At 38.6% G+C, this 25,650-nt stretch overlaps 1 protein-coding gene across 4 annotated transcripts in view; it reads right to left on the reverse strand.

Moving 5' to 3' along the window:
• septin7a (septin 7a) overlaps positions 1-21,071 on the reverse strand; it is a 70,869-nt gene extending 49,798 nt beyond the window's left edge. For all 4 annotated transcript variants that reach the window (XM_067424956.1, XM_067424955.1, XM_067424954.1 and 1 more), the window contains exons 1-3: positions 21,039-21,071; positions 19,151-19,253; positions 5,922-6,028 (exon numbers count right to left, since the gene is read on the reverse strand). In XM_067424956.1, coding sequence (XP_067281057.1) covers positions 5,922-6,028; positions 19,151-19,253; positions 21,039-21,056 — 228 coding nt within the window. In that variant the 5' untranslated portion in view covers positions 21,057-21,071. The remainder of the gene's footprint in view (positions 1-5,921; positions 6,029-19,150; positions 19,254-21,038) is intronic.
• Between the last annotated feature and the right edge of the window lie 4,579 nt (positions 21,072-25,650).

A 25,650-nucleotide genomic window follows, 5' to 3' on the forward strand; every position in this document is an offset into this window, starting at 1 on the left:
GTGTAACAGCATGTCATGTTATTCAATCAGTCGAATGTGTGGCAGTGGTGACAAGACTGAAGGGCATTTCATCAATGGAAACTGTTTCCCTTGATTAATCCAGATATAAACCTAATCCTTCACCTGACATGAGCCAAGAGCAGTATGATATCAAAACTGACCCATTTCTTCTAAGCTATCATTTCCTGATCTATCACGTTCTATGGAAACATTCTGATTTGAGATTAATTTGTCTAGCCTAGGGTGGCTAAGTCTGATTGCCAAATCTTAAAGACTGCGATGAATTATTTAAATATATATGAGATGTGTGTTTCAGAGTGAAGCGCAGCACTGTGTTCATTTAATTTCATTATCTGCCAATGTTATTATTATTATTATTTAGCCATAATGATGTATAACATCACAACATTTTGGCAAAATTGTAAAGCCCTGCAAACAAGCACAGCAAACCTGTAGTATTTTTTATTTTTTTTTAAACACAAATCGCAGTTTTAGGGCCCTTATCATACAGCCGGCACAATGCGCAAGTGTTTTTTGCTAGTTTCGGCCTGATGTACTTATCATTTTCATGTGTGCCTTGTTTAAATAGCAAAAAATGCTCGCGACCATCCGTTAGCCTATGGGCTTGCTGGTCTGAAAACGATGTTTGGTCAGGCGCATTGTGGTGTGTTGCTATTTTAAGGCAACTGAAAACGACTGCGCCATTGACCAACAAAAACGTCTATAGCGCAGTATTCTGTGTTATTTAAAGGGTGCTTTAGTAATATGTGCCTATAGGCGGGCCGGGTGCACAAGACGCGTACACTCTGCTTATTACACACAATGGGGACGCGCAGCAGCACACAAACATTACTTTTTAAATACTAAAAATAAAAGGATTCCTCTCTGGAGAAGCGTTCAGTCTTTCCGCTCACAAATTCTGCCATAAATAGCGAATCCGCCATGGTGCAAGAGCAAATTGCTTTTAAAACGAATAGGATCATTAAACTCTCTCTGGGATTATGAGACAAATTATTGTTTTATTGCATGTTATGACCAAAACACACCCGTGGCTCTTTAAGAGACTAGATACAACCTTTTTGGACCATGCGCCTGGCGTGCCAACAGTTTTTTCCGTTGTTAAAGGGGGGGTGAAACACTCAGTTTCAGTCAGTGTCATGTCAATCTTGAGTACCTATAGAGTAGCATTGCATCCTGCATATCTCCGAAAAGTCTTTATTTTTTTTATAATTATATAAGAAAGATGCGCTGTTCCGAGTCTTTCCGAAAAAAGCCGAGCGGGTGGGGGTGTCGTGTGAGCGGAGCTAAATAATGACGTGTGCACGCCGCTGCTATTGTGTTGAGTGCGTCGAGTGCGTCGTAAAGCTGTCATCCCTAACAGCGGGGAAAAAACTTTATTCAAAATAAAAATATGGCTTTTAATCAGATACAGCCATACATCTATGATCCGGAATCAGACCCAGAGGCTGCAGTTGAACAGGAGCAGCAGCAAAAACGACTAGAGCAGGACGTCTCTATGTGGTACGATATACACTAACTATATAATATGCTTAGCGGCTTGTGTTATTTACATATTTATACTTGAATTATATCGTCGTATTTTTGTCTTTGAAGGTGTACATGTGGGAAGTGCAGTTGTGCACGTGTGTTTGTGTGTTTACGTGTGGTTTGTGTAGACAGGTTAAGTTAGTGTTTACATAGATAGACACGGAATAGTAGCGCATTTGAATGAAGAAGCGTGCTTATTTAGTTCAACATATTTCCCCCCTCTTTGTGTATTGTTGAGTGCTTTCACAATACACAAACATAAAGTTACACATATAGTGGCCAGCTAAACAAATGTACACGCACTACACATCGCATGCTCCATTGATCAATTTCTATATATAGTAATATATATAGTAACTATACGTGATCATGTTTGGGCTACTTGATGAGCATAGACACAGACATTTGAAGCAGTCTAACTCACCGCCCGCGGTTCTAACGTTGGGACTGCTCCATCCTTCAGCATTAGGCTTTTGGAAAATCCGGCGTCATGCTGGGCCATGTTTATGAAACAGTCGGCACCGAAATGCAGCGAACAGATATAAACATTCGCGCAACTCAGTTGCTGATCCGGAAAAGCAAATTACATCCACTGTTGCCTTACCGCGGGGTTTTGGGGGAATCTGTGCAGGACTGTCTTGGTCTGGCAACCAAAAACGCACTTTTTGATGTCATTGTTAATTGTGCACATTACCTGTGCAGCGCAGCCTACGAGCGCTTTGATGGGCATAGCCTGTTGCTTTCGCTCTCTCCCTCTCTCTCTCTCTCTCTCTCTCTCTCTCTCTCTCTCTCTCTCTCTCTCCCTCTCTCTCTCTCACACGCTTCCGGTAGAATTGTCCGTAAGGCCCATACAAGATAATTCCGCCCCCACTAACGTCAAAGGGGACGCATGATCGCAAAAAACTTGCCGAAACTTATGACTAACCGGAAGTAGTATTTTTGACAAAGAAATACTCCCATCAAACGTCCACCTTAACTTTTGAAACTTTGTCCATGTTTAGTATGGGATTCCATGTCTTTAACAGTGTAAAAAGATCAGTATGCATGAAACAGCATTTCACCCCCCCTTTAAACTAGCAAAAGTGGATTCGGACACTAAGCTCAGATCATTAAAATAGAGCCCTTAATCAGAAAAATCCCAATTACATTTTTTATATAGGCCCATTACATCATATACAGTAACACTATTTGGGACAGTGACTGCCTGAACATCAAATAGATGGGGTATATTTCTGTGAGGCTGCAAATTATTTCAGTATATCATTTGCAAGCACATCTTTGTGTACATGACAGTCATATGATGGCACAATTGCATAATGTAACGCAATCATTTCAATATTTCGCATAGCGTTCCTCAAAGATGTACTAATCTACAACGTCAAAGATAAAAATAAAATAACAAGCACAATGAAAATTGTCCACACAATCACTGAGACCTAGGTTGACTGCGAAAACACCATAAATGTGTGAATAGTGTGGCGATGTAATCACTGCATTCTTTTCAATACCTGACAATCCACATACCACAAAAGTGGGGGATCATAGGTCACACCTGTGTTCGATAGTGAATGACACTGCCTGTCAATCGAGTTCTAATGCTCACTGGACTGACAGCTGCTGTTTGGTATTTTAGCAGCAGGCCACATCACATTTTCCTTCTTTTAGAGCAGGGGTTCCCAATTCCAGTTCTTGAGCCTTCCCGCTCTGCACATTTTGTTTGTCTCTCTTATCTTACACACTCAGTTGAGGTGTGGGTTCCATTCAACCATATGTGCTGCAAAGTAAACTTAAAAGGTTATTACGCCATCTTTCAATGTGGCTGTTCGTGGGTGTAAAGTGTGTGAGACATGTCAGTCAGAACTATCATGATCACGGGTTAAATAAGATTAAGGGAAAAAAACATTACCAAATTACATTTTCATATTAAACATCGCAACATACATTTATCATTCGGTATAGGGTTTTTGAATTTGACAGATTAGATTAAGTATGTATATGGATACAATATAAATAAAATCAAAGAAATAGATATATGGATTTTATACACATGTATATTAAATGAAAGTATGGTAATTTATATTATATTTATAAATGTATATTATGGCATCAAACCTTAATCTCCATTATTAGTCCCCATAATATGTGCAACTTAAGTCTGAGTTTGATGACATCGCAGGTTATTGCGAATTAATGCATTTTGTTAAAGTTGCCTTAGAAAAAAAATTTAATTAACCTTGCCATAGTTAAATAACAAGAGTTCAGTAAATGGACATCACATACTGTGAGTCTCAAACACCATTGCCTCCTCCTTCATATGTAAATCTTGTCTGTGAATAACACCATGAAAAAACAAGCGATTCTCAATATAATGCCACCTGTGACGCAATCGCTGGAATTATTAATATGTATGCAAGCCAATGTTCATTGTCAGGCGGAAATGTGCAGCTGAATCATCGGGAGTTCTATCAGGTAAACAAGCGATGTGCGAGGATAGCAAAAACTGCAGATCATGGAAATAAATGTCATGTTCCAGGCTGTGCAGGGGATGTGAGGTCTTTTCATAGACTTCCCACAGATAAAAATGTCAACAGTCATGGTTGATGTTTATTTACAATCGGATACCACAACAATTTAGTTCAAAATCGTTAGTTTGCTCGACCCATTTCACCATGGACAGTTTTTCTAACCTGGGACAATATCAAGCAGGATTCATTCATCATCTAAAACTGAAGAAAGGGCCGATTCTAACCATATTCCTACAAACAGTAAATAATGATTTTATCCACTTCTTGACTGTCAAACCCATTTCTGATTAAATTGAAAGTTTCTTAGTAAGACAAAATTAATGATAAAATCCCCTGTGTTGTCTAAGTTGGAACCAACACAAGATGCTAGTATAGTAACAACTGGAAACTCCAAGTAGCACACATAACAGTTTGTCAAATGACAAAGGTTAATATTATTTCCTGCCAGTGTTGTCATAAAATACAACAGTAGATACGCATGTCTATCCCTTTTGATGGATTGAAATCTAAATTAGCCTATATTTCATCATCAACACATAACTCAGAAGCTAACTACGTTAACTACTACTGTTTAGTTGCTTACAGATCGCTCACTCGATGCTTGTAGCTAACGTCACCTTCATCTGTTCAAGTTCAAGTTGAAATGATAGTCATTTGACAAGGCTTCTATTCAATTTGTTACTTAAATATACATTTTTGAGAACTAAAGTATGATTATTTTGCAGCGGGGTGAGTAATAAACATGACACTGACTATTTTGAGTGGCTTCTACATTACTTTATTTGGCTAAATAAATCGACTTTTAAATCAGTACTCTACTGTCAAACTGTAACGTTACTGTACAAACAACATATTTACGCCCTACCCACTTCAGTTTGTGATTCAAAGTTAAAATGTTCGCTGTCATTGAGCAGTGCAGTGAAACAGCCAATCAGAGCAGAACTCTGCATTAATATTCACGACCCTTCAAAATAAGGCAAAAACAGAGCGTTACATCCTAGGGACAATTTCTAGGTTTGTTTCCCTTCTAAATGGACCTGTAAAACCATATCTGGACAATTTTTGACCTTAAATAAGCCACATCCCTCTATTTTATCAGAGAACAATTTAAAATATTGTTTCAAATTATTTTAGGGTACCTTTATGTGAAGTGAACTTGGAACAGCTACCCCAAGCTCAGAGAGTAGGGTGTAGTGAAAACTGCATAGGGACATGTCAATCAGTAGAGAGCATAGGGGTGCTTCTCTTCTGATTCAGGTGTGTCAAGCAAAATGTGCGGAGCGAGGATGCATTAGGACTGGAATTGGGAACCCCTGCTTTAGAGATATGGGAAGTTAAATTTAAAGTTTGATAGTAGGCTGATGCTAGAATACTGCTGATTCGGCAAGAGACAGACTGAGGCATATGTGCTCCAGATGCGAGAAATATGCAGGGATGACATTTTTGTAGGCCAAAACCCAGAAACGAGATACAATTGAGCTCTTCTGATTCCATCGTCTTAGAGTCAATGGGTTTTTTTAATCAGTTTTTGGATAAATGTCTTAAAGTTGCCGGAAGCTTAATGGTGACTTTGAAGTCATGTGATCATGACATAGTTTGTTTATAGATAACGATTAGCTTTTGCTTGAGTAGATTATATTAGGCGTTTTTCATTTATAGTATAAAAAACAAACTTTAGTTGAGCTTATTTTCTGCAAAAAATCCAAAAGTCAATTGAAAAATATTTTGTAAGGTCGAGGTAACCAGGGTGATGTGAACTTTTGGATTGGCCAATAATAAATATGTTGTCACTGTAGCGCTCTATACTGATCGCAAAGATGATGCATCCGTATGCTGAGTGGGTCTCACCTGAACGGTTTTCTTGATTCTGTGAGATGGTCCGGGATACTCTGGTGAATACAAGTCTGTCAGGAACAGGGAGTTGATGAGTGTAGACTTCCCCAAACCTGATTCTCCTGCAAGACAGAGAGTAAGACATTACGTCAGGACTTGACTCACTCATCGCTTCTGTTGTTTGTGAACAAGCACTGTGAGGAATTTGATTCTGGAGATTTTCACAGAATCAGAACAGTCATCATTCACAATGGTCTACACATCCTCCTCTTACATGCCTGTTTAATTAAATATTTTGAGTAACTTATGGTACTTGCTAAAGCTAGCGCACAATTAAATCGGTTTTGTTTATTCCCAAATTCTATTTTCTGGTTTCATTAAGTTAAAAGCAAAACCACGTATAATCAATGGAACTCATACAATTGTAAACATTTAATAATTTATTAAAATATCAACAATAATGGGACCATATTTATTCTTTTTTGCTAATTCCATATTATTATAATATTTTTTTCAGTTATTTGTTTGCTTTTCTGGATTCTGTGATTTATTACAAATGTAACCCCATCCCCCCAAAACAACTGTGGTTATCAAATTAATAAAATAAAAATAAAAAACTTTTACAACTGGATCAATCTTTTAAAACCAGATTTTTTTTCTAAATCCTTCAACAAAAAAGAAAAAAAGCTTTTTTTTTATTCAAATGAAGTGCTGCACAACAGAGGTTTGTTTATGAGTATACAGCCCTTTTGATTCGTTAATCCAAAATCTGCAAAAATTTACATTCCACGCTATACTTTTATCAATTCTGTTTTAAGACCTGGATTCCACTATTCTGTCCGGAAATCATAGGATGCTATAAGGCACATTACTGCAAATCTATCAAACTCAGCACTTGGAATGTCTGAAATGTTGCCGTTTCTTAAACTTAACTACAAAAACAGGAAATCAGTCTGGAGGAGTGGCATAATGTAATCAGCTTTGACATGAACTTATATGGGGTCGTTCACAACTTGAGTCTGGGAATCGCAGACGGTATCTGAAATTTGTGGAATTCCATGAACCACAAGAGAATACAACTATTTATCTGGATAGACGGAGAGAAAAACTTAACAGTCTGAAACTCAGACTCAATATGATAAAGCACAAACCAGGAGAAGAACCAGAGGGTGAGCTGAGAACCAAGATAAACAAAGAGGATATTCCCAAAACATGACAAACTTTATTAGTGGTGTTTGACAAGACAAGCATATCACTTTCACCATCGCTCATACTTAACCCTAAGTGTTATAATGTCATGAATGATTTGAATGCTAAACATTTGTGATATGGATATGAATAACTCAAATAACATGGGGTTGTTTAGAAAAGGTACACAGTTACTTTTCTAACCAACTAGACTTTTTCACCTAGTGGACAATAAAATGGACATCTAGTGGACAATCATGAGGAGGAACTCTTATGAGTTACACTACTGTTCAAATATTTGGAGTCCATCTGTAAGACTTTTTGTGTTTTTGAAAGAATTATCTTGTGCTCACCATTCCAATGCTGCATTTATCTATTCAAAAATACAGTTAAATCAGTAATATTACACAATTAAAATTAATTCAATTTTTTGTGGAAACGAATACATTTTTGTATATTTTTGTATTGTTTTATACAGTATTTGAAATAGAAATATTCTGTAATATTACAATGTCTTTGCTGTTACTTTTGATTAATTTAATGCATCCTTGTTGAATAAAAGGATTACATTTAAAGGGTTAGTTCACCCAAAAATGAAAATTCTTTCATTAATTGCTCACTCATGTGTCGTTCCAAACCTGTAAGACCTTTGTTCATCATCAGAACACAAATTAAAGGGTTAGTTCTCTCCCTGTTTTACGTGCTGCTTTGGCTGGCTGTGGAAGTGGCACTGGGTTGGGCACTTGCTAAAGGTCAGGAGAGAAGTCCAGCGCTGCTCTGTGCCAGCATGCACCCAGGAGCCATGTTGCCACGGTCAATAAAGCCGTATTTTTTGTTATTTTTGGACCAAAATGTATTGTCGACGCTTTAAAAGAGTCTAACTAACCAATTGATGTCACATATGGACTACTTTGATGATGTATTCATAACCTTCTGGATGTGGAAGCGGGCATAAACTTACATTCAAAGGACAGAAAGCCCTCAGACTAAATCTAAAATATCTTAAACTGTGTTCCGAGGATGAACGGAGGTCTTACGGGTGTGGAACGACATAAGGGTGAGTCATTAATGAAAGAAATTTCATTTTTGGGTGAACTAACCCTTTAAGATTTTTTCAGTGCAGCACTTCCAGGTTCTACATCAGAACGCCGGCTCATTATTGGCTAGCTCCTGCTTCAGCATCATACGCATTGGTCGTGATGCTCACGTGAACAGCATCGGCCAATAATGAGCCGGTGTTCTGATGTAGAACCTGGAAGTGCTGCACCATTTTTACTATGTAGATAGTGTAGCAGAGTGACGTTGAAGAGAAGAGATGGTTGAATAAAGTTGCTAATTTAGATTTTTTTTTTTTGCACACAAAAGTATTCTTGTCACTTCATAACATTAAGGTTGAATTGACTATTTTAATGATGTCTTTACCTTTCTGAGCTTTAAAGGTTGCAGTGATGTTGCAGTCTATGTGTGGTTCAGAAACCCATCTGATTTCATCAAACATATCTAATTTGTGGTCTGAAGATGAACGTTGGTCTTAAGGGTTTGGAACATGACGGTGACTAATCAATGACATAATTTAAATTTTTAAATGAACCAACCCTTGAAATGCTGGTGTATGTCAACAAGCAACCACCTAAAGTAACCAAAAATTACTCAGAGCACCTAAGCAACTGCATAGCAATACTCTGGAACACCCAAGAATTGTGAACTACATTTACACGCTGAAAACCATTGGTCTTTTCTTCTGAAAATATATCAAATGTAGTTTGCAATATGCCAGAAAGGTAACTCATTCCACTCTGCGTTAAACAAAAATATTGCTGACTTTTGATTTCCACACACAACAAGTGTCTTTTTCACAGAACAATTCCTCCAAGCATCCGTGAGCAATCTATCAACTGGATGCGTGGCAACATGGTTCCTGTAAGGCCCGGAACAAAGAGGACAGTGTGAAGGAAACTGGGTGCATGCTGGCACAGAGCAGCGCTGGACTTCTCTCCTGACCTTTAGCAAGTGCCCAACCCAGTGCCACTTCCACAGCCAGCCAAAGCAGCACGTAAAACAGGGAGAGAACCGTCAAACAAAGAAAAGCTTCTTTTCAAATCCTAAATGTTTTCCAGAAGGGCAGAACAACAGTGACCTCACCGATGCAACAGAAACATCTTCCACTCACAGCCTGGAGCGATGCAAAACCAACTGATTTCTTTGAGCAGAATGAGGGAAAGCCCAACAGGATTTATTTTTGCTTGCTGAATGTGGTCTTTGAAAACAGGCCTGTGGTCTTGTGAAAACAGCGAGTGAAATACGGTCTTCTTTAAAATGTCATTATGAATTAGGGAAACAATAAAAGCAGGCAGCGAGTGGTGGAGCGAAGTAGGTACTGGGATGCACTTCTGCCATTCTTTGGAGTGGAACCAGCGCAGCTGAGAGACCAGAAAAACAGCCATGATGGTGGAGTTACTGCTGGAAGACACATGACACTGAATATAGGGCTGCCAGAGAGAAGAATTTCCCTGCTAGAAGAAATTCACACAAAAGGCTGAAGATTTCATGGAACTGTAGCTTGCAGGAGTTTTTATGGTGTCGTAACTCACAGCTGTTTAAGGAAACTAATTTAGTACAAAATCTTTAAATGGATAGTTCCCCAAAAATAAACATTCACATCTGTCACAGCAAATCTGTATGACTTACTTTCTACAATAGAACACAAAAGTAAGTTCTTCACATTGCTCATATCCATATGAAGATAGTTGACAAGTACGTACAAGCTCCAAAAGGATCAATTCTGCTCCAATTCTGCTAAAATAATTTTTTTGTTGTTGGGCGAAATGGTGTAAAAATGCGTTTTTAAATACTGTGTAAGCAGGACATGACAACTGTTTTGTTCATCAGCTACTGTAGCTAACGGTTTTCCAAAGTTCCTAGGCACTCTGCATTTTCACATCGATACCATGGGGAAAACTGCCAATATAGATATTTTTTAATATTATCTTATAATTAGGCTGCTGTCACTTTAAGACCTGACGCACGACCCATTATACTGTTTTATAAAGACAAAATACTTGGCTTTATGTGCACGCACTTGGTGAGTGAGTAAGGAGTATGTGCGAGAAGCACAATCCCACGCCGAAATTCAAGATGTAACACCAGCAATATTCATCCGAGGCAAAGGAAACAAGTGAGTGAGGGGAGGCGGGGTTGTGTGTCAACTTGCTGTCAGAGCAATCATGAGAGAGCACAGCTGGTATCATGTGTCTATTGTGTGGAAAACGAGCCGGCCTATTAGAAGTGTTTCAGATATTTTAGTAGACATATCGAGAAGGAAAAAAAACGATACTACATTGACCAATTGATTAATCATTGCAGATGCCTGTTTAAAACACTACGATTGAAAAATGTATATATTAGATATAAAATTCAACTCGACAAAGTGGCTAGCAGGAGTGACTGCGTTACACGCCACTGCTGACACAGGGTGTTAAAGGGTTAGTTCACCCAAAAATGAAATTGATGTCATTAATGGCTCACCCCAATGTCGTTCCACACCCGTAAGACCTCCGTTCATCTTTAGAACACAGTTTAAGATATTTTATATTTAGTCTGAGAGCGTATGAAAGTGTATGCACACTATACTGTCCATGTCCAGAAAGGGGATAAAAACATCATCAAAGTAGTCCATCTGTGACTTCAGTTGATTAATTGTATTTTCAATGCTTCAAGAGATTCTAATTAACTAACTGATGCGAGTCATTAATGACATGAATTTCATTTTTGGGTGAACTAACCCATTAATGTCAAGCCCTGTGTGTACTTAACATTTGAGTTGTGTCTAAAGATTTAGGAGCTGCACCCATAAGTTATGAACTACTTATGGGGTTCCTTTGTCCTTTTTGTAATTCAACAGAAACCTTTAACATTCATTTTTTCTGTATGGCAAGGAACAATGTTACCGTATTCTGCTGCTGCTTCTGTGATCCATGCAAGGTTCAAAAATACCATGGAAATGTGACAATAAAAATGCAAGCTCGTGCAAGCTGCAGGTTAGCAGCATTGCAGGAGTAGATTGTATATTTAGGGGTCCAAGCACAGAAAGCATTGGAACCCTACTGTGTTTGTATATATTTTCTTTAGATGATTTACGGTCTCTGTCACTCATACACTTTTAGGGCAGAAAAACAGAGACCCCAAACATGGCAGGAAGGTCCAAATCATGCACCTCTACTCGGGAGCACAGACACACATCTGAGACTAGGCGCTATAAGGCAATTAGCATTTTGGATCATAACTTGATTTCACTCCATATAAATCTTTGGACATTTTGACAGCTTTTTTGAACTCCTAGGCTGTTAATTAGATCTTCACCAAATTACGCAAACAGCATCTAGGGATGGTGGTGGTAAAAAGCAGGCAGTTCTTGCCAATTTTTCAAAATAATTGATTTGCTGAAGTGTTAAAACTTTATTTATAAAGTAATTTGCCTTGTGTCTCTCATTATTCATGAATTGATGCAACCTTATCTCCTGATGCAACCTTATATGCGACCTTATTGTGCTTGCTGCACCCATGGTAAGGCAGCAAAGTTCCTGGATTAATAAGGAGGAATGAGAGTATAGTTCCTAGCCATATTGGTCTAGAAAATCATATATTTTCATTTTCCGTCGGTCTTAATGTAACTAAAGTCAAGTTTCAAAAAAATATCTAAACTCTTTGGTCCTTTTTGAGTGAGATGCTAATGGTCTAATCAGATTGAATTAGATGCTAAGCTATGCTAAAAGTTCTACCGCAAAATCCAGAGATCGGCTGAATGGATTTGAAAACGGTAAACTGCAACTGTTCAACTCTAGGGGAGTTGGAAAATGAGTTCAATAATGTGTTCCTTTAATACACAGTGTTAATATAAAAGCATGATCAGAATAGCAAACTCCACAACACGGCCATAATTATATTGTTTGAATAACTTTCAAAATGTTTTTTTTTTTTTAGCTGATGAATGACATTAGGCCTGACAGGCAATCAGAACGCACCGACTTGAAGAATGATAGTCTGACCAACGCTGATGTGCGCAAATCCACGTCTACAAGTAAAAAAATTATCTGATTTAGCTGAATATTTACCGTCAATATACAGTATAAGATTAAGATGTCTGAATTTTTTTCTCTCTTCCAGTGATCCATGTGAATATACCAAGTCTCCAAAATTAAAATGAGGAACCACATTACAAAGCAATTTTGACAGGTGCAGGTTCACTTTCTGCGACTGAAACAATTGCATCATTTGTTACATAACTTGTTATAATATGTTTGCATATTTGTAGCAAACATATAACAGAGACAAAAATATTTTTGCATAAAAATAACATCAAAATGTTTATGGTTGGTCAGTTTTATCCATTTACTTGCCATTGACAGAATGAACAAAAAAAAGGTACAGTCTAGTGTCTAGTTCCATTGTAGGAAAAAAAGTCATGTAGGTTTGAAACAATTGGGTGTGTAAATTACTTTTTTTTTAACTTAACTTTCCCTTTTAGTTAAACTCTGAATGACTCCACACAAGAGAATGTAAATGTAAATGCAGAACGAGTTTAGCATTAAGGAAGGAAAGAAAGACACTGACAAATGAACAAAAAGGTGACTATGGGCAGAAGGTTTACTACGTTAACACTACAACTAATTAGAGAGTTTTCATTGAACTCCGTGTCAACGATGATGATAGATCAGGGCTTTCCTGTCAGCCGCCCAAAAATGCAACACTGCGGTATCTGTAACCCGCCCTGTCTCTGTGCATTACGAAACTCACAGTTTGTGCGGTGTCAAACCTTTACAGGCCTGCCTTGAGCAGATGAAAAACAACACACAACAAGCATCCATCCAGCCTCCTGTATTTCACAACATTAACAGGACACTCCTCAGACACAGCAAACACTACAATAAATCCAAACTGTTTCAATGGAGGCAAATCTAAACAAGCGGTGTTAAGCCAGAGAAGAGTGGGGTGAGAGTCATGCCACTGGAGCAGTTTAACCCAAAGACCACCAGGCGGATCGTTAAGGGTCCAGCGCGCTTCCTTTAAAGGAAATATCCCACAGCTGTATAAACCAGGGGGCTTATTCCAGAGGAACTCCCCATCGAATGACAGGGGTGGGGGAAGCTGGGAAGCAGGAAAAGCTCAGGCCTGTGCTGGCAGGGAAAGACTTTACCACGAACTTCCAAAAGAACTTTCACTGGCTCAGATAAAACTAGAATGCAGGAAAGATGATCTGTTTGTGTGTACTGTCAGAAAAAAAGCCATTTAAAGGGATAGTTCACTCAAAAAAATAACATGATATTTATAATCAGTGAAGATATTTTGAGTTTGGAATGGCAGCAACTTTTAGTCAAAGAGGAGAATCTTTGGTCCCGAGAGTAAAGCAATGTAGTTGTTTTTTTGTTTTTGTTTTATACCAGTTTTATACCAAGAAATTTTACCAATATACACCAAAAAAAAAAAAAAAATGGGGACAAAAACAATACATCTAAAGGCGGTACGAACATCACAAACCTGGTTTAGTAAAATGGTCAGTCTTTAGTTAAATGTTTTATCACAATGCCTATTTTTTGCTACTGTTGTTAAAATAACCATGTCATCTGCAGCTCTTAAAGTGGAGCTTTACGTTTAACGAGAGAGAGAAGCAACATGCATGGAGCGGCAGGGCTTGAATCAAGCGTGTTTGGCTTTAGATAAAAATATTAGAAGATGAAGCACTGAACGATCATTACTGTAAACGGCCCTGAGCGATTGTGGTGTAATCCACACCGTTGTTTTGACGGGCTGCTCACATTAAACTCTAGAAACTGTAAATGCAGCAATTACATCCTGTGATCCAGATGGAACCAAGTAGTTGTCCGGAAGCGGTCTGTCATTGGAGTACCAATGATATAGACCATGTTTAAAATGTATACAAAAACTGTTCAGTATCAGTCAGTTTTGAATTATAACCACTTTAAAAACTCTCCAATTTAACCTAAAATCTGGAAATACAAATCCAATTTTCCATTATTTTTCAGAAATCATCGGCAAGTAAAGCTTTACAAAGCTCATAATTCTTAAAGGTGCACTATGTAGTATTTTTGCAGTAAAATATCCCAAAACCACTAGGCCAGTGTTATATATTTTGTTCAGTTGAGTACTTACAATATCCCAAATGTTTCCAACTATTTGTAAATTGTGAGAAAATTGCTATTTTAACCAATGAACCGGCACGTCAGCATAGCGTTTGAGGGAGTCGCCTGTCAATTGGGTCATATCTGTGCTACCCTCGGTTTCATTTGGCAGAAGCGCTTTTCTATTAGCAGTGTGAACATGTCACAGCACCGCCGAGTGAACACATAGAGTAACGTCATGACATCATTTTAAACACACTTAAATGCATCTAATATGATAAACAGAGCTGCTTTACCTTACAATCATGACCAGAAAAGCGGAAGTGTGGGTGCCCGGCGACTGTGTCCCGTCCTGTCATAATAAAAGTCCCGGTGTTCGCGAGGCAGGTGTTTGTATAACAAATCGCTCCAGTGGCTGTGCTCAGCTCCACAACACTCGGTCCTGCTCTGCTTTACACTACAGTAACGTTAATAACCGCATCCATGGATATGATTTCTGCCCGTGTCCTATTTTCCACCAGCTGTGAGGTGAAGACCACATGTCCCAAGTACTGCGCTCAAACTTGGCGTCATCAAACTTCCCCATTGTTTTGAATAGGTGCCCTCTAGTGGATAGAAAGTTTCATAGTGCACCTTTAACAGTGATAGGGTTTGAGCACCCTTCTGAGACCTAAAATGACAAATGAGACCCTATTCCTCAGCTGGAATTGTGCAGAGCCCTTTGAAGCACTTCAAAGCCCTTTGAAACTGCATTTAATTTGGACCTTCAAAATGTTGGTTACCATTGAAATACTTTTCAACTGAAGACAGACATGAACATCTTTGAGTAAATTATCAGAAAATTTTCATTTTTAAGGGAACAAATCCTTTAAAACCAACTGTACCGCATGGATCAGATGTTTCCCCCGAACAGTTAACCAAACGTTCACATAAGACATAACAGATAATGTTCATTTGAATACTCACCAAGACAGATATTTTGAAATGCTGTAATTCTGTTTACCTGTATATATCGGGATCGTGCGCTATGAATGCTTGTGCCTTTGTGCGCGTGCTTTGGATCTGTCAGTTAGCGGGAGTGAGATCATTTTAATGGACAAGGAAAAGGCACTCCTCTCCGAAAACGTACAAATAAAGATGCTCCAAACGGCCCTGCTCGCGAGGTAGTACTTTTTCAAAGTTCAGGAACTTTCGAGGGCGGGACCTGGGCGCTGAACATGCTGATTGGTTGAGCTCACGCAGCATTTTATTTCAACCGGCATTTTTAAAAGTCTTTTGCGAGGTTCGGTCTGCTGTCTGATGGCGCGCGTTCGTCTCAGCCATCTCATGTTCAATGTCCGTAATAGCTGATAATAATATACATTGTCATTTTAAATCTAGCTTTACAAGCTTTCTGAATATGCTGCATGCTGCTGAATCTGCATATTAGTGCTCTTTTCTGTCATTGTTAATTACCTCTTTAGTAAACCTATACATAACCAGCAAAAGCAGCACAGCTTGAATCTCTTCCATACTTATTCATTTTTTTACAGTCTATTTTTTACCATGTAAACGACCTGACAGATTACTTTTAAGTGTGCGTCCTTACATGACGTGACAGCGCGTGCTGTGCTCATGTTGACAAGAGAGGAAAGTTCATTTTTCTGAGGGGTAAACTTTTTATTTCTTAAGTTATGAAGATAATGTTGGAATAATGACACAGCGTATATTGCCCCAGGCAGTTTTTACTTTAACTGCGTCTGACAGAAGATTTTTTTTTTCTGAGATTACACTTTACAACAAATAAATAGCTTATATAATACTGTATTAGTCCTGGTGGCCGTTAAGAGTTGCTATGGCTACAGTTAACACATTCCAGCTGCTGGAGAAAACAGCGTTGACATTTTTGATGCAGACAAACTGTATGTGACAAAATGATTGCGATTGAAAGTCATCACATGTAAACACCAGATCGGTTTAGATAACGTTCAGTAAACAGTCCACTAAATCTTTCAATCGGTACAAAAAATGATTACTGTCCGTCACTGACTTGGAGGAGCAGTCGTGCGCAGTCCTACATCGCCGGACTAAGGGTGTACTCACACTAGGCACGGTTGCCATGAACCGGGCCCGAGTACGATTGTCCCCCCTCCCCACTCCCCGCTGGCCTGCACTCACATAGGGTTTCATTATTCGTGCCGGAGCACGCTTACGTCATTATGGTGCGACGGTTTCGGGTTTCAGCATTCGTGCCGGAGCACGCTTACGTCATAATGGTGCGACGGTTTCGGGATAAACAGAAAGAGCGGCGCTCTCTGAACACAATGGAGTCCATTGCTCTGTTTTCTTTGTGGTCCACGGTGGTCCACAGCCTGTTGTTAAACAGATGTGTCGCCTTAGTGGCGCGAAAATGTTCACGTAATCGTGCTGCTCGTATTATGAGGTTTGCAAGTTACCAGCTGAAGTGCAGCAAGGACTTTGCAGCTTTGATTACGGACTCCAGCACGGTTAGCGCTCACACTGCATGTGAACCGCGCCCGAGTCCAACTGATCCGTGCTCTGGCCCACCTCTTCCAAGCGGGTTCGGAGCACGGTTCGGAGCACTCACACTAGTCAAACGAACCGCGCTTTGGTAGTCAAACACACTCGGGCACGGTTCAAACTGGCTAGTGTGAGTACACCCTAATTTGCTTAATCTTGACGGAACTTGATCGCGGTGGAAACGCAGACAGTTGCAGGTCTGGGGGGGAGACAAGTTCCTGTAAAAAAGTTCCTGGTACAAATTGTTCCTGGTAATTTTGGTGGAAACGGGGCTTTAGAAGTGTAATTGCTATTTGGAGCAATGGGATCACTAGACAAGGGCTTAATGAACTAATTTTTGTGAAAACCCTTCAAAATCAATTGCCTTGCCAGTAGTTTGAAACTATCCTCGCGCGCATTTCTGACTCCTTTGCCTCCTTTAGCACGGGTCACATATGCTTCCACGCAAGCCAAGATTAAGGCCAATCCTTACTAGTGGCTGGTAAATGTGTTAATGATTGGTAAATATTGACTTCACCAGCCTCATGACTCTTCCCTACTGTCAGTTAACACACAGATCTGAAACCATAGAAATCCCCAGTGTACGTCCCGCCGAGAACAGACGAATGGTCGGAACAACAACATCTGTGTCTATATAATTCAAAGAAAGAGAGAGAGAGCTAGTAATGTTTGACAGTGCTGCACTTTTTCAATTACTCTGCGATTCTAATTACATGCTGTACACCAAATTGCCATCTAAAAGCTTGTTTCCTGCCCAGTGTGCAGCAGAGGGGGAAACTCCAGGGCGTAGCTGCTCCAACACTCCTCCCAAAGTCCAGTGGAGATGAAATTCGGAAAAACTGTCACAAACGCAGCTTCTGCTCTGGATTACCTTCATTATGAGCAGGACGTGAGGAGACCCCAGGTGGGCGTCAGTGGCAGTTTCAGGTTGTGTTGTGTTTGGAGTCTGAAGAGCTGAAAGTGGAGGTAGATATGGGTCCTCAGGCCAAGGTGAATAAACGGGATTACAGGAAACTTCCCACCCACAAGGCCACACTCACACACACATTCCAAAGGAGGGGAAAAAACCCAGGTCCATGGGAGAATGGGAAGCACATTTGTTTTGAATGCGCGTGTCTTCCGAGCCCTGCTCTCTCGATCTGTTCTGCCATGTGAAATCCATCACTAATGCATTTCAGCGCACAGCTGCCAGCGCCCGGCATGAAGCGCCCCGCGTGAAACCGTATACCGCTAGACACATGAGTGCATATAATCCACATAGCCCTGCATGCTGGGTCACAAGCCCTCTATTTTTGACACTGCTTTTATTAAGGTTTCATTCAAGCTTTTTTCCATATGTGTTTTTTAACATCTGTTTTTTAAAAGGGATACAAATTTTAATTGTGTCAACATTAACTCTCTGTCAAGTCGTTCCAACTCATATTACCTTGTTTTCTGCAAAACATAAAAGAAGGAATTTAGCAGACTGTTCTAACGCTAAAAGCGCTGCTCTTTTCCAGCAAATTAGAAATGCCATTTTACCATTTACCCAATATCTTTTTTGCTGTTCCAAGGGAAAAAAAGAAATTCAGAACAACACAAAGGTGAGTAAGGGTGTACTCACACTAGGCATGGTTGTCTTATATCGTGCCCGAGCGTGATTGTCTCCCCTCCCCACTCCCCCGCTGGCCTGCACTCACACTGCACTTAACGTACAGGCGCAGGGAGCACACTTGCGTCATTCATGATGCAAATTTTTGTTTTGAAGAATACAGGAAGAAAAGCATTTTTGCTAATAGACTGCCTACCGGATTTATAATTTATGCCGTGCAGCAATTTTTCACTTGATTTCACTGTACGTATCAGAAGATCATTACAGAGGCAGCTGACTTTGATGGAGGAATTATCAGCTTTACTGGCAAACTACAATTCATGTTCATCAATAAGGTGAGAACCAGCACCGTAATATAAACCTAAATATACTTAATTTAATCAAAGTGTATCCAAGTAGTAATAGTTTGATGCTTTCTGTTGCAATGATGACAGTAACGCACAGCTGTTCCGTGCTCCGGCAATAAGCACTGCATGAGTACCATGCCCGAGCCCAACGGAACTGTGCTCTCTAGCTTACATCTTCCAAGCCAGCCTGGGCCAGCTGAACTAGAACCCAGGGGGCCAAACCCGGATGTTTCAGATTGCCTAGTGTGAGTACACCCTAAGTAATGACAATCTTTTTCATGTGAACAATCAGTTTTTAAAAGCTTTACCAAAATGTGTTTTAAATTAAAGAAAAGATCTAGCAGGTATTTCAAAAAGGTTGTTGCAGGATTCTCCTCAAATGGCAAATTAGCTTTAATTGAAGGGGGAAAAAGGAGGAATTCTGTGGACATAAGTGGAATTAACTGAAAAGAAGCTACTCACCAACGACCATGAGAGTGAACTCAAAGCCCCTCTTCACAGACTTTCTGTACACTTGGTTTGGGAGATTCGCGAATCCCACGTACCCCTCAAGGTCCTTCTGTTGCTGTAGACCAAAACCAAACACAGTCAACGGCTTTTTCATGCCAGTCTGACAAACCACTACAAATAAGAAACGTGTAGGTGGCCATCCTTTATGACTACACATAGTTACTGTTCACAAGATGAATCTTCACAAACAGAAAAGTGGGTTTGACACTTAAACAATAGCAAAGAAACTTGGCTGTAATAATGTAATTAGTTAAACGCATGGTTAAGACATTAAGACATAATGATCACTTAAAAACTGTATTGCTACATTTTTCTGAAGAGAATGCCAGTGTTTGCTTGTGCAAAACTCTTAATGCCACATCCAAAACAAACAAAAATTCACCTCATGTCTTTATCATAACCACATGGATAACCACGACTTGTTGGAATAGTATTTTGCCAAGCAATGTTCAGTGAATAGTAGAGGAAGAATCCAAAACAGTCTCTCGTCTCTATATTTGTATTTGGTGTTATTTGAAAAACACCATAACGGAAACAAAATGTTTTTTTTTTTTTTTTTTTTTACAACTTTTTGAACACATGTAAATGGGTCATTGACAAATAAAGCTTAAAAAAAGTGCTTCTCTTTTCAAAACTGATGTAAAGCATATTTTCAGTCATGACAAATGTGCATAAGTTACAGTTTCAGTAAAGTTTCAGTTGTTAAATAACATTTAAAAGCGTTTATATTTATTTTCTGACTGTTCTTATGTCAGGCCAAACAGTTGTATGCGAATACTGTAAGTTTTACCACCTGATATGTAGAGTGAACCAACCTACCCTAACCAATTAACAGTTTTTACCAGTATTTGAGAGAGATCTACAAACCTTCTCAAAACTTTTAAAAGAGCCATGTCTGCAGTTGTGTCAACCTGAGATTTGAGAATATACAAATTGTTGGACTAATGTTTTTTAAATAATCCCAACAGCTTTAAAACTACAGGAACTTATAAAAAATATGTATATGAAAGGTTTAAAAGCTAGAATGATACCACAATATTTAATTTTTAATTAAGACACCATTTTAAATAGTTTTCTTAGTATGTTCAGTTGTTCAGACAGTTACACCACCTGACATTTTTAGGATTTAAGATAACAAAATATTAAATAATATGTATTTAAATGTACTAAAAATGTATTAAAAATAAATAGGTTTTAAAGAATAAAAGGATGCGTGTCATGAATTTAAAAGGAAATAATACAATTGGGCAAAAAAATATGCACGTCATATAATTTACCCAAATACAGTTTGACTTTCTTCTGTGATAAGTGGGTGTCAAAAACAAAAAGTTCCACACTGCTGCCCTTTTGTATCAATATATTTGTTTTGTTTTTTTAATAAAGGCCACTAACTGTCAGAGTACATTTGATTTTCATTCAGCCAGTCAGCAGTTTTTTCACATTGGTCTGAACAGAAAAAAGGCATGTGTAAATCGGAACGCATTTTGCAGTTTTTAGCTGAATATTTGTGTCGGTGCGAACAGACTTATGGGGTTTCCTTTATCAGTCTAGTGGTTTCTTTTGTTTGTTTCACTGGCCACAAGGCAAAACATTTTACTTATTTGTAATCAAATGTTACCACACAATTTGAGGTATTATTCATGTCTGTAGCATAAATAGTGTGGGACAAGTTACACACTACAGTTTAATACTTAGGGTTAATAGTTAATGAACGATAGTAATAGTGCTGCTTGTCTTTAAAAAACACCACTAATTATAATATCTAGTCCTAGATTTTGAACAAACTGAATTACACATGAATTTTTAGTTTTGTGGTTAAAATGATTGTATGCATACTTACTGCTACTTTGGTGAGCATTCAGATCATGTTGTTCCACAGAATGATGGATGAATGGATGGACGGATCAGATTCCACCAGGCAGGGAAAGAGGTATCCACATACACAAAATAAAAAGGAAAGAGAGAAAATGAGAAAAGAAACATAGCCGCTAAAGTGCATTAAGAGGTTCTCATCTGTAACTGCTGGTCTGCGATTCACCAAGAGCTTTACCACAACCATTGGCTCAGGTTTAATTGACTGATGAGCTGATTTTGAGCAGCCAATGAATCAAATCAATTATATTACACCATGTACATCAATCTCTCAGGTGGATATATGTGTGTGCAATCTCCAAACACTTATATCAATCAAACAGCATTCAATGGTCACATTATTACCAGATCAAACAAGATACGTCTTAATATCAGGTGTAAATGGCTAATGACCTATTACTTCTGTGCTGATGTCAAGTGAGGCACTCCCCGAGCTTGAGAACAAAACACATTTTTCTGTTTTTCTGGAAGCTTCTGTTAATATCAGCCCATTTTAGGCCTGATACAAACCACAAAAATGAACAGCATGTAATGTTTGCCTAGTGCTGTACAACTAAGGCACTTCTCTAAACATACTGAATTACAGGAAGGCAACAAATTGAGCTTTAGTGCTAAACTTCCACAGTGCTCACGCTGCCAGTAACATTGACAGTAAAAATATTCTCACTGAATAAATCAGGCCTTCTCTGCTGAATAGTATTATCTTTTTTTTTAAAACAGCAAATCATCAAATACACTGTGATTGCAGCACTTAAAAAACCCAACTCATTTGACTATCAAATCTTTCGTGTCATTCTGCTGACACTACAAGAGGAAAGGTCCTAGAGGGACACGTATGCAGCTGAATAGATGCAAGACTGTGATGTTGATTCAGAAAGTATGCTGCAACATATGGTAAAGGGTACGGTAGCTCAGATGACACATGCATTATAGATCTTCTGAAGTCATTAGTTAGCTTTGTGTGAGGAACAGACCAAAATTTTAGACTGAAGACTCAAGGCCCAGACATTTTCACTGGCTTCATATATATATATATATATATATATATATATATATATATATATATGATTGGTATATTATATATATAATCAAATGAAAATCCCCCCATTATTTACTATTTACCTTAAAGTCATCCTAGACGATTTTAGACAAACACAATCAGAGTTATATTAAACATGGCTCTTGCAAGATTTATATTTGAAGTGACTGTTTCTCTGTTTTTGAAGTCCATAAAAGTGCACATATCTCCTCCACACGACTCCGGGTGGTTAGTAAAGGCCTCATGAAGCGTATCGATGTTTGTGTATAAAAAATAATAACTAATAAAAAAATAAAATAAAATAAAAAGTGTAGTGCCCGCGCCTCTCGCAGTTCTTACTCTACGCCTGATTACCTTGCACACCAGTTATGCTTGTCTGATGAAGCGTAAGCATTTTGAACTGGTGAAGGCATATACACCTAGGATGGCTTGAGGGTGAGTAAATCATAGGCTAATTTTTATTTTTATTTCAGATATATTGTTAAACTGCCAGTAATAAAATAAGATAAAGATAAAATAAAATGTTTTTTTTATTATTAATTTTTTTTTAAAATAACTTATTAAAGTTACAAAAGTTATTCAGCTAAGAGGAGCAAGCGATTTTCTTGTTTAACTAACATTAAAATAAACCGGTTTATTAGACTGCTGTCACATTAAGAACTGCAGAGATTCAATATACACAGAAATACACATGCGCTTTATTTCTCAACTGTATAGTGTTTACGCTCACTTAAGAGTCTAAGACATAACCTACTGTTTATGAGGATACTCGCCAATATTTGACGTAATTTTGTGTGAATGTCTGTTCAATGCAAGATGACGTGAAGGAGAAAATCAATTCCAAACAAGCCTGGTTTATATTTTCGTCTGGTTCCGCACCAAGAGCCTCTGCTGAAATAAATCACATTTATACAATTTGCAGCATCATCCGTTATGAAGCTAATGAGAACCAATGCCATTTGACAAACAAAAGTTCTGTCACTTCCGTTTCCTTGTAGACTTGTCTCTCATTGGCTATTGTGGAAGTACAGGCGTAATCATAGTCGTAAACATCCAGATTAAAAATGCTAAATATCAAACATGTTTGATACTGTCAGAGCGGCACAGATGTGACTTAGAGCAGATCGGGAGGTTTACGATTCGGAGCCGAGAATGTCAGGAGGGGCAAATCGGGCATAAATCTCCTGTAGTCTGAGCCCAGTTTTACTTCATTTTCCCCACCCACAAAACGGATAAGCAATGCTCGTTCTCGAAACTACAAATGAAAGTCTGTTACAAATATCCTGCACCATTTCCTGCTGACGTTATCGTTTGGTGGTCTAGAATGCAGGTTTGAGGTGTGAGCGTGAGCAACACTAGAGAGCACACAAACACAGGGGTAGTATGAGCTCACGGGTCAAACAGGGTGTAAAGGGTTCTTCTTCCAGGTTAAAAGCCTGTCAAAGATGTGATGCTCAGCATGTTTGAAGGGGAACATCTAAATAAACCAATGCAGTCAATGCTCTTGATGAAAATTTTCATGGTCTCAATCACACACCAGCAAAAAACACCTCAGAGCTCAGACCCCCATGCATGATGAACATGCCGAAGACCCCAAAAAAAGCACAACTGCATTTTCCTATGGTGTACCGTTGACAGAAATGGTCCACAAGGACTCATACAACCAAAAATAAATCATGTCAAGGCTTTCACACATCTGATACACAAGACACAAGTACCTCAAGGTCACATTCTGTGTCACTGATGTGTGTTATTATGGGACAGACAAATGTTAAATATTTATCAAAATAGGTTAAGTAACTTTGACATTCTGCCAAATCCTTCTGGTTCGTTCTACAGAATAAAGTCAAACAGCTCTGGAACATCATGAAGGCCAGTAAATGATGGCAGAACTTGCATTGATGGGTGAACTATCCCTTTTAGGGGCTGTTCATGTCACGTCTAAATACAAGTGGAAAATGCTGGAGAAAACACTGAGCATTTCACCAACTATTCCAAGAGGTCCATCTGGACGGAGATTCAAAGCCTATTTCATAGTATTACAGTCTGATGATCTTCAAAAAAAATAGTTGGCCAAAGCCTCAGCAAACAGAACTCCTGTGCAACAGCTCTGGATATGTCTGTGGTTAATAGGCTACCATTAGAACTGAAAAGGCCATGTAGAATAACTATTACCAAGCGATAACTTTAAGTTATTCTGACAGATTGGTTGGTTCTTGTCACATGACCTGCAGTGCACCTGCAGCATTCTAAAAGGTTGGATTGTTCCTCTTTTTGAAAAAAACAACGCTCACGCACTTGTCGCGCGTCTTAAATGAAGTTGAGCGTGCAAAAGACATGAACAGGAGATCTCTTTGGATGAGACCTGACCACCAAAATCATGAGAGATAGATAGAGAGAGAGAGAGAGATGAAGATAGAGAGAGAGAGAGAGAGAGAGAGAGAGAGAGAGAGAGAGAGAGAGAGAGAGAGAGAGAGAGAGAGATGAAACAATGACATGTTTTTTTATGTGGCTTAACTGCCGGAAGAGATGTGGTAGCCTAACACTAAAGCAGCAAAGAAAGGAAGATAGAAAGACGAAGCAATGAAAATGAGCAAATGGTCTAAAATAGTTATATCACTTCACAATGCATGGCTGACACAAAAGTGTCAACAGGGTCCACAATGAAGTGCAAACTGCACAGTTTATACAGTATAAAAAAAGTGATATAGATGCAAAACTGATAATGACCCTAAGCCTGTGTATGGACATGAAAACAGAGAGAGCCCAGTGAAATCCATTTTATTGTTTCATTTAAAATAATCCAGTTTCCAGTAATTTTCAAGTAATTTTCCATTTAAATCTTAGTGGTTTATATTTAAAATGTAATAATCAAAATACATGTCTATTTTTTGCCAGACAATGTGCTGTGCAACAGTGGTTTACTGTTTAAATTAACAAATGGGTAAAACCAATTGTGATATTTCTTAAAAAATAATAAATTGAACTATTACTTTGAGGAATACATTCTACTGCACACTATAATACATTTTTGTCATAAATTTTGGTGTAACTTTAATAAATTGTTTTGGTGGGTTGTAGTAAAGACCTATCCAAAAAAAAAAAAAAGCTGGTGAAGTGACTCTGGAACCCTTGAGAGTTTGTGTGTTCATGTCTTTATAGTGAGACGGCAGATGCTGAAAATACTACCATCAGCGTCACACATGAATGTGTGTGTGTGTGTGTGTGTGTGTGTAGTAGACAAATCCACTTTAATATTCACAAACACTGGTCTATATCATGATCCGATTAACTAACAGGCTTTTGATTTAGGCTATTCATCCAAAATTTCCCAAATTCCATGACATTCCACATTATACAGTAAATTCCATTTTTATGACTGGCTGCATCAGAAATCATAGGGCCCTACTCGGATATTGTCGACTCTTAGCAACAGCACCTGAGCAAAGCAAGCAGTCTCCGCCTGGTTTTCTCATCACAATCTCAATGAAAGCAGTCAGACAATATATGCTCCATAAAGGCTATTTTGACCACCCACAGT

This window comes from Pseudorasbora parva, chromosome 19 (assembly GCF_024679245.1).
Source record: "Pseudorasbora parva isolate DD20220531a chromosome 19, ASM2467924v1, whole genome shotgun sequence".
In the NCBI taxonomy this organism is placed as follows: Eukaryota; Metazoa; Chordata; class Actinopteri; order Cypriniformes; family Gobionidae; genus Pseudorasbora; species Pseudorasbora parva.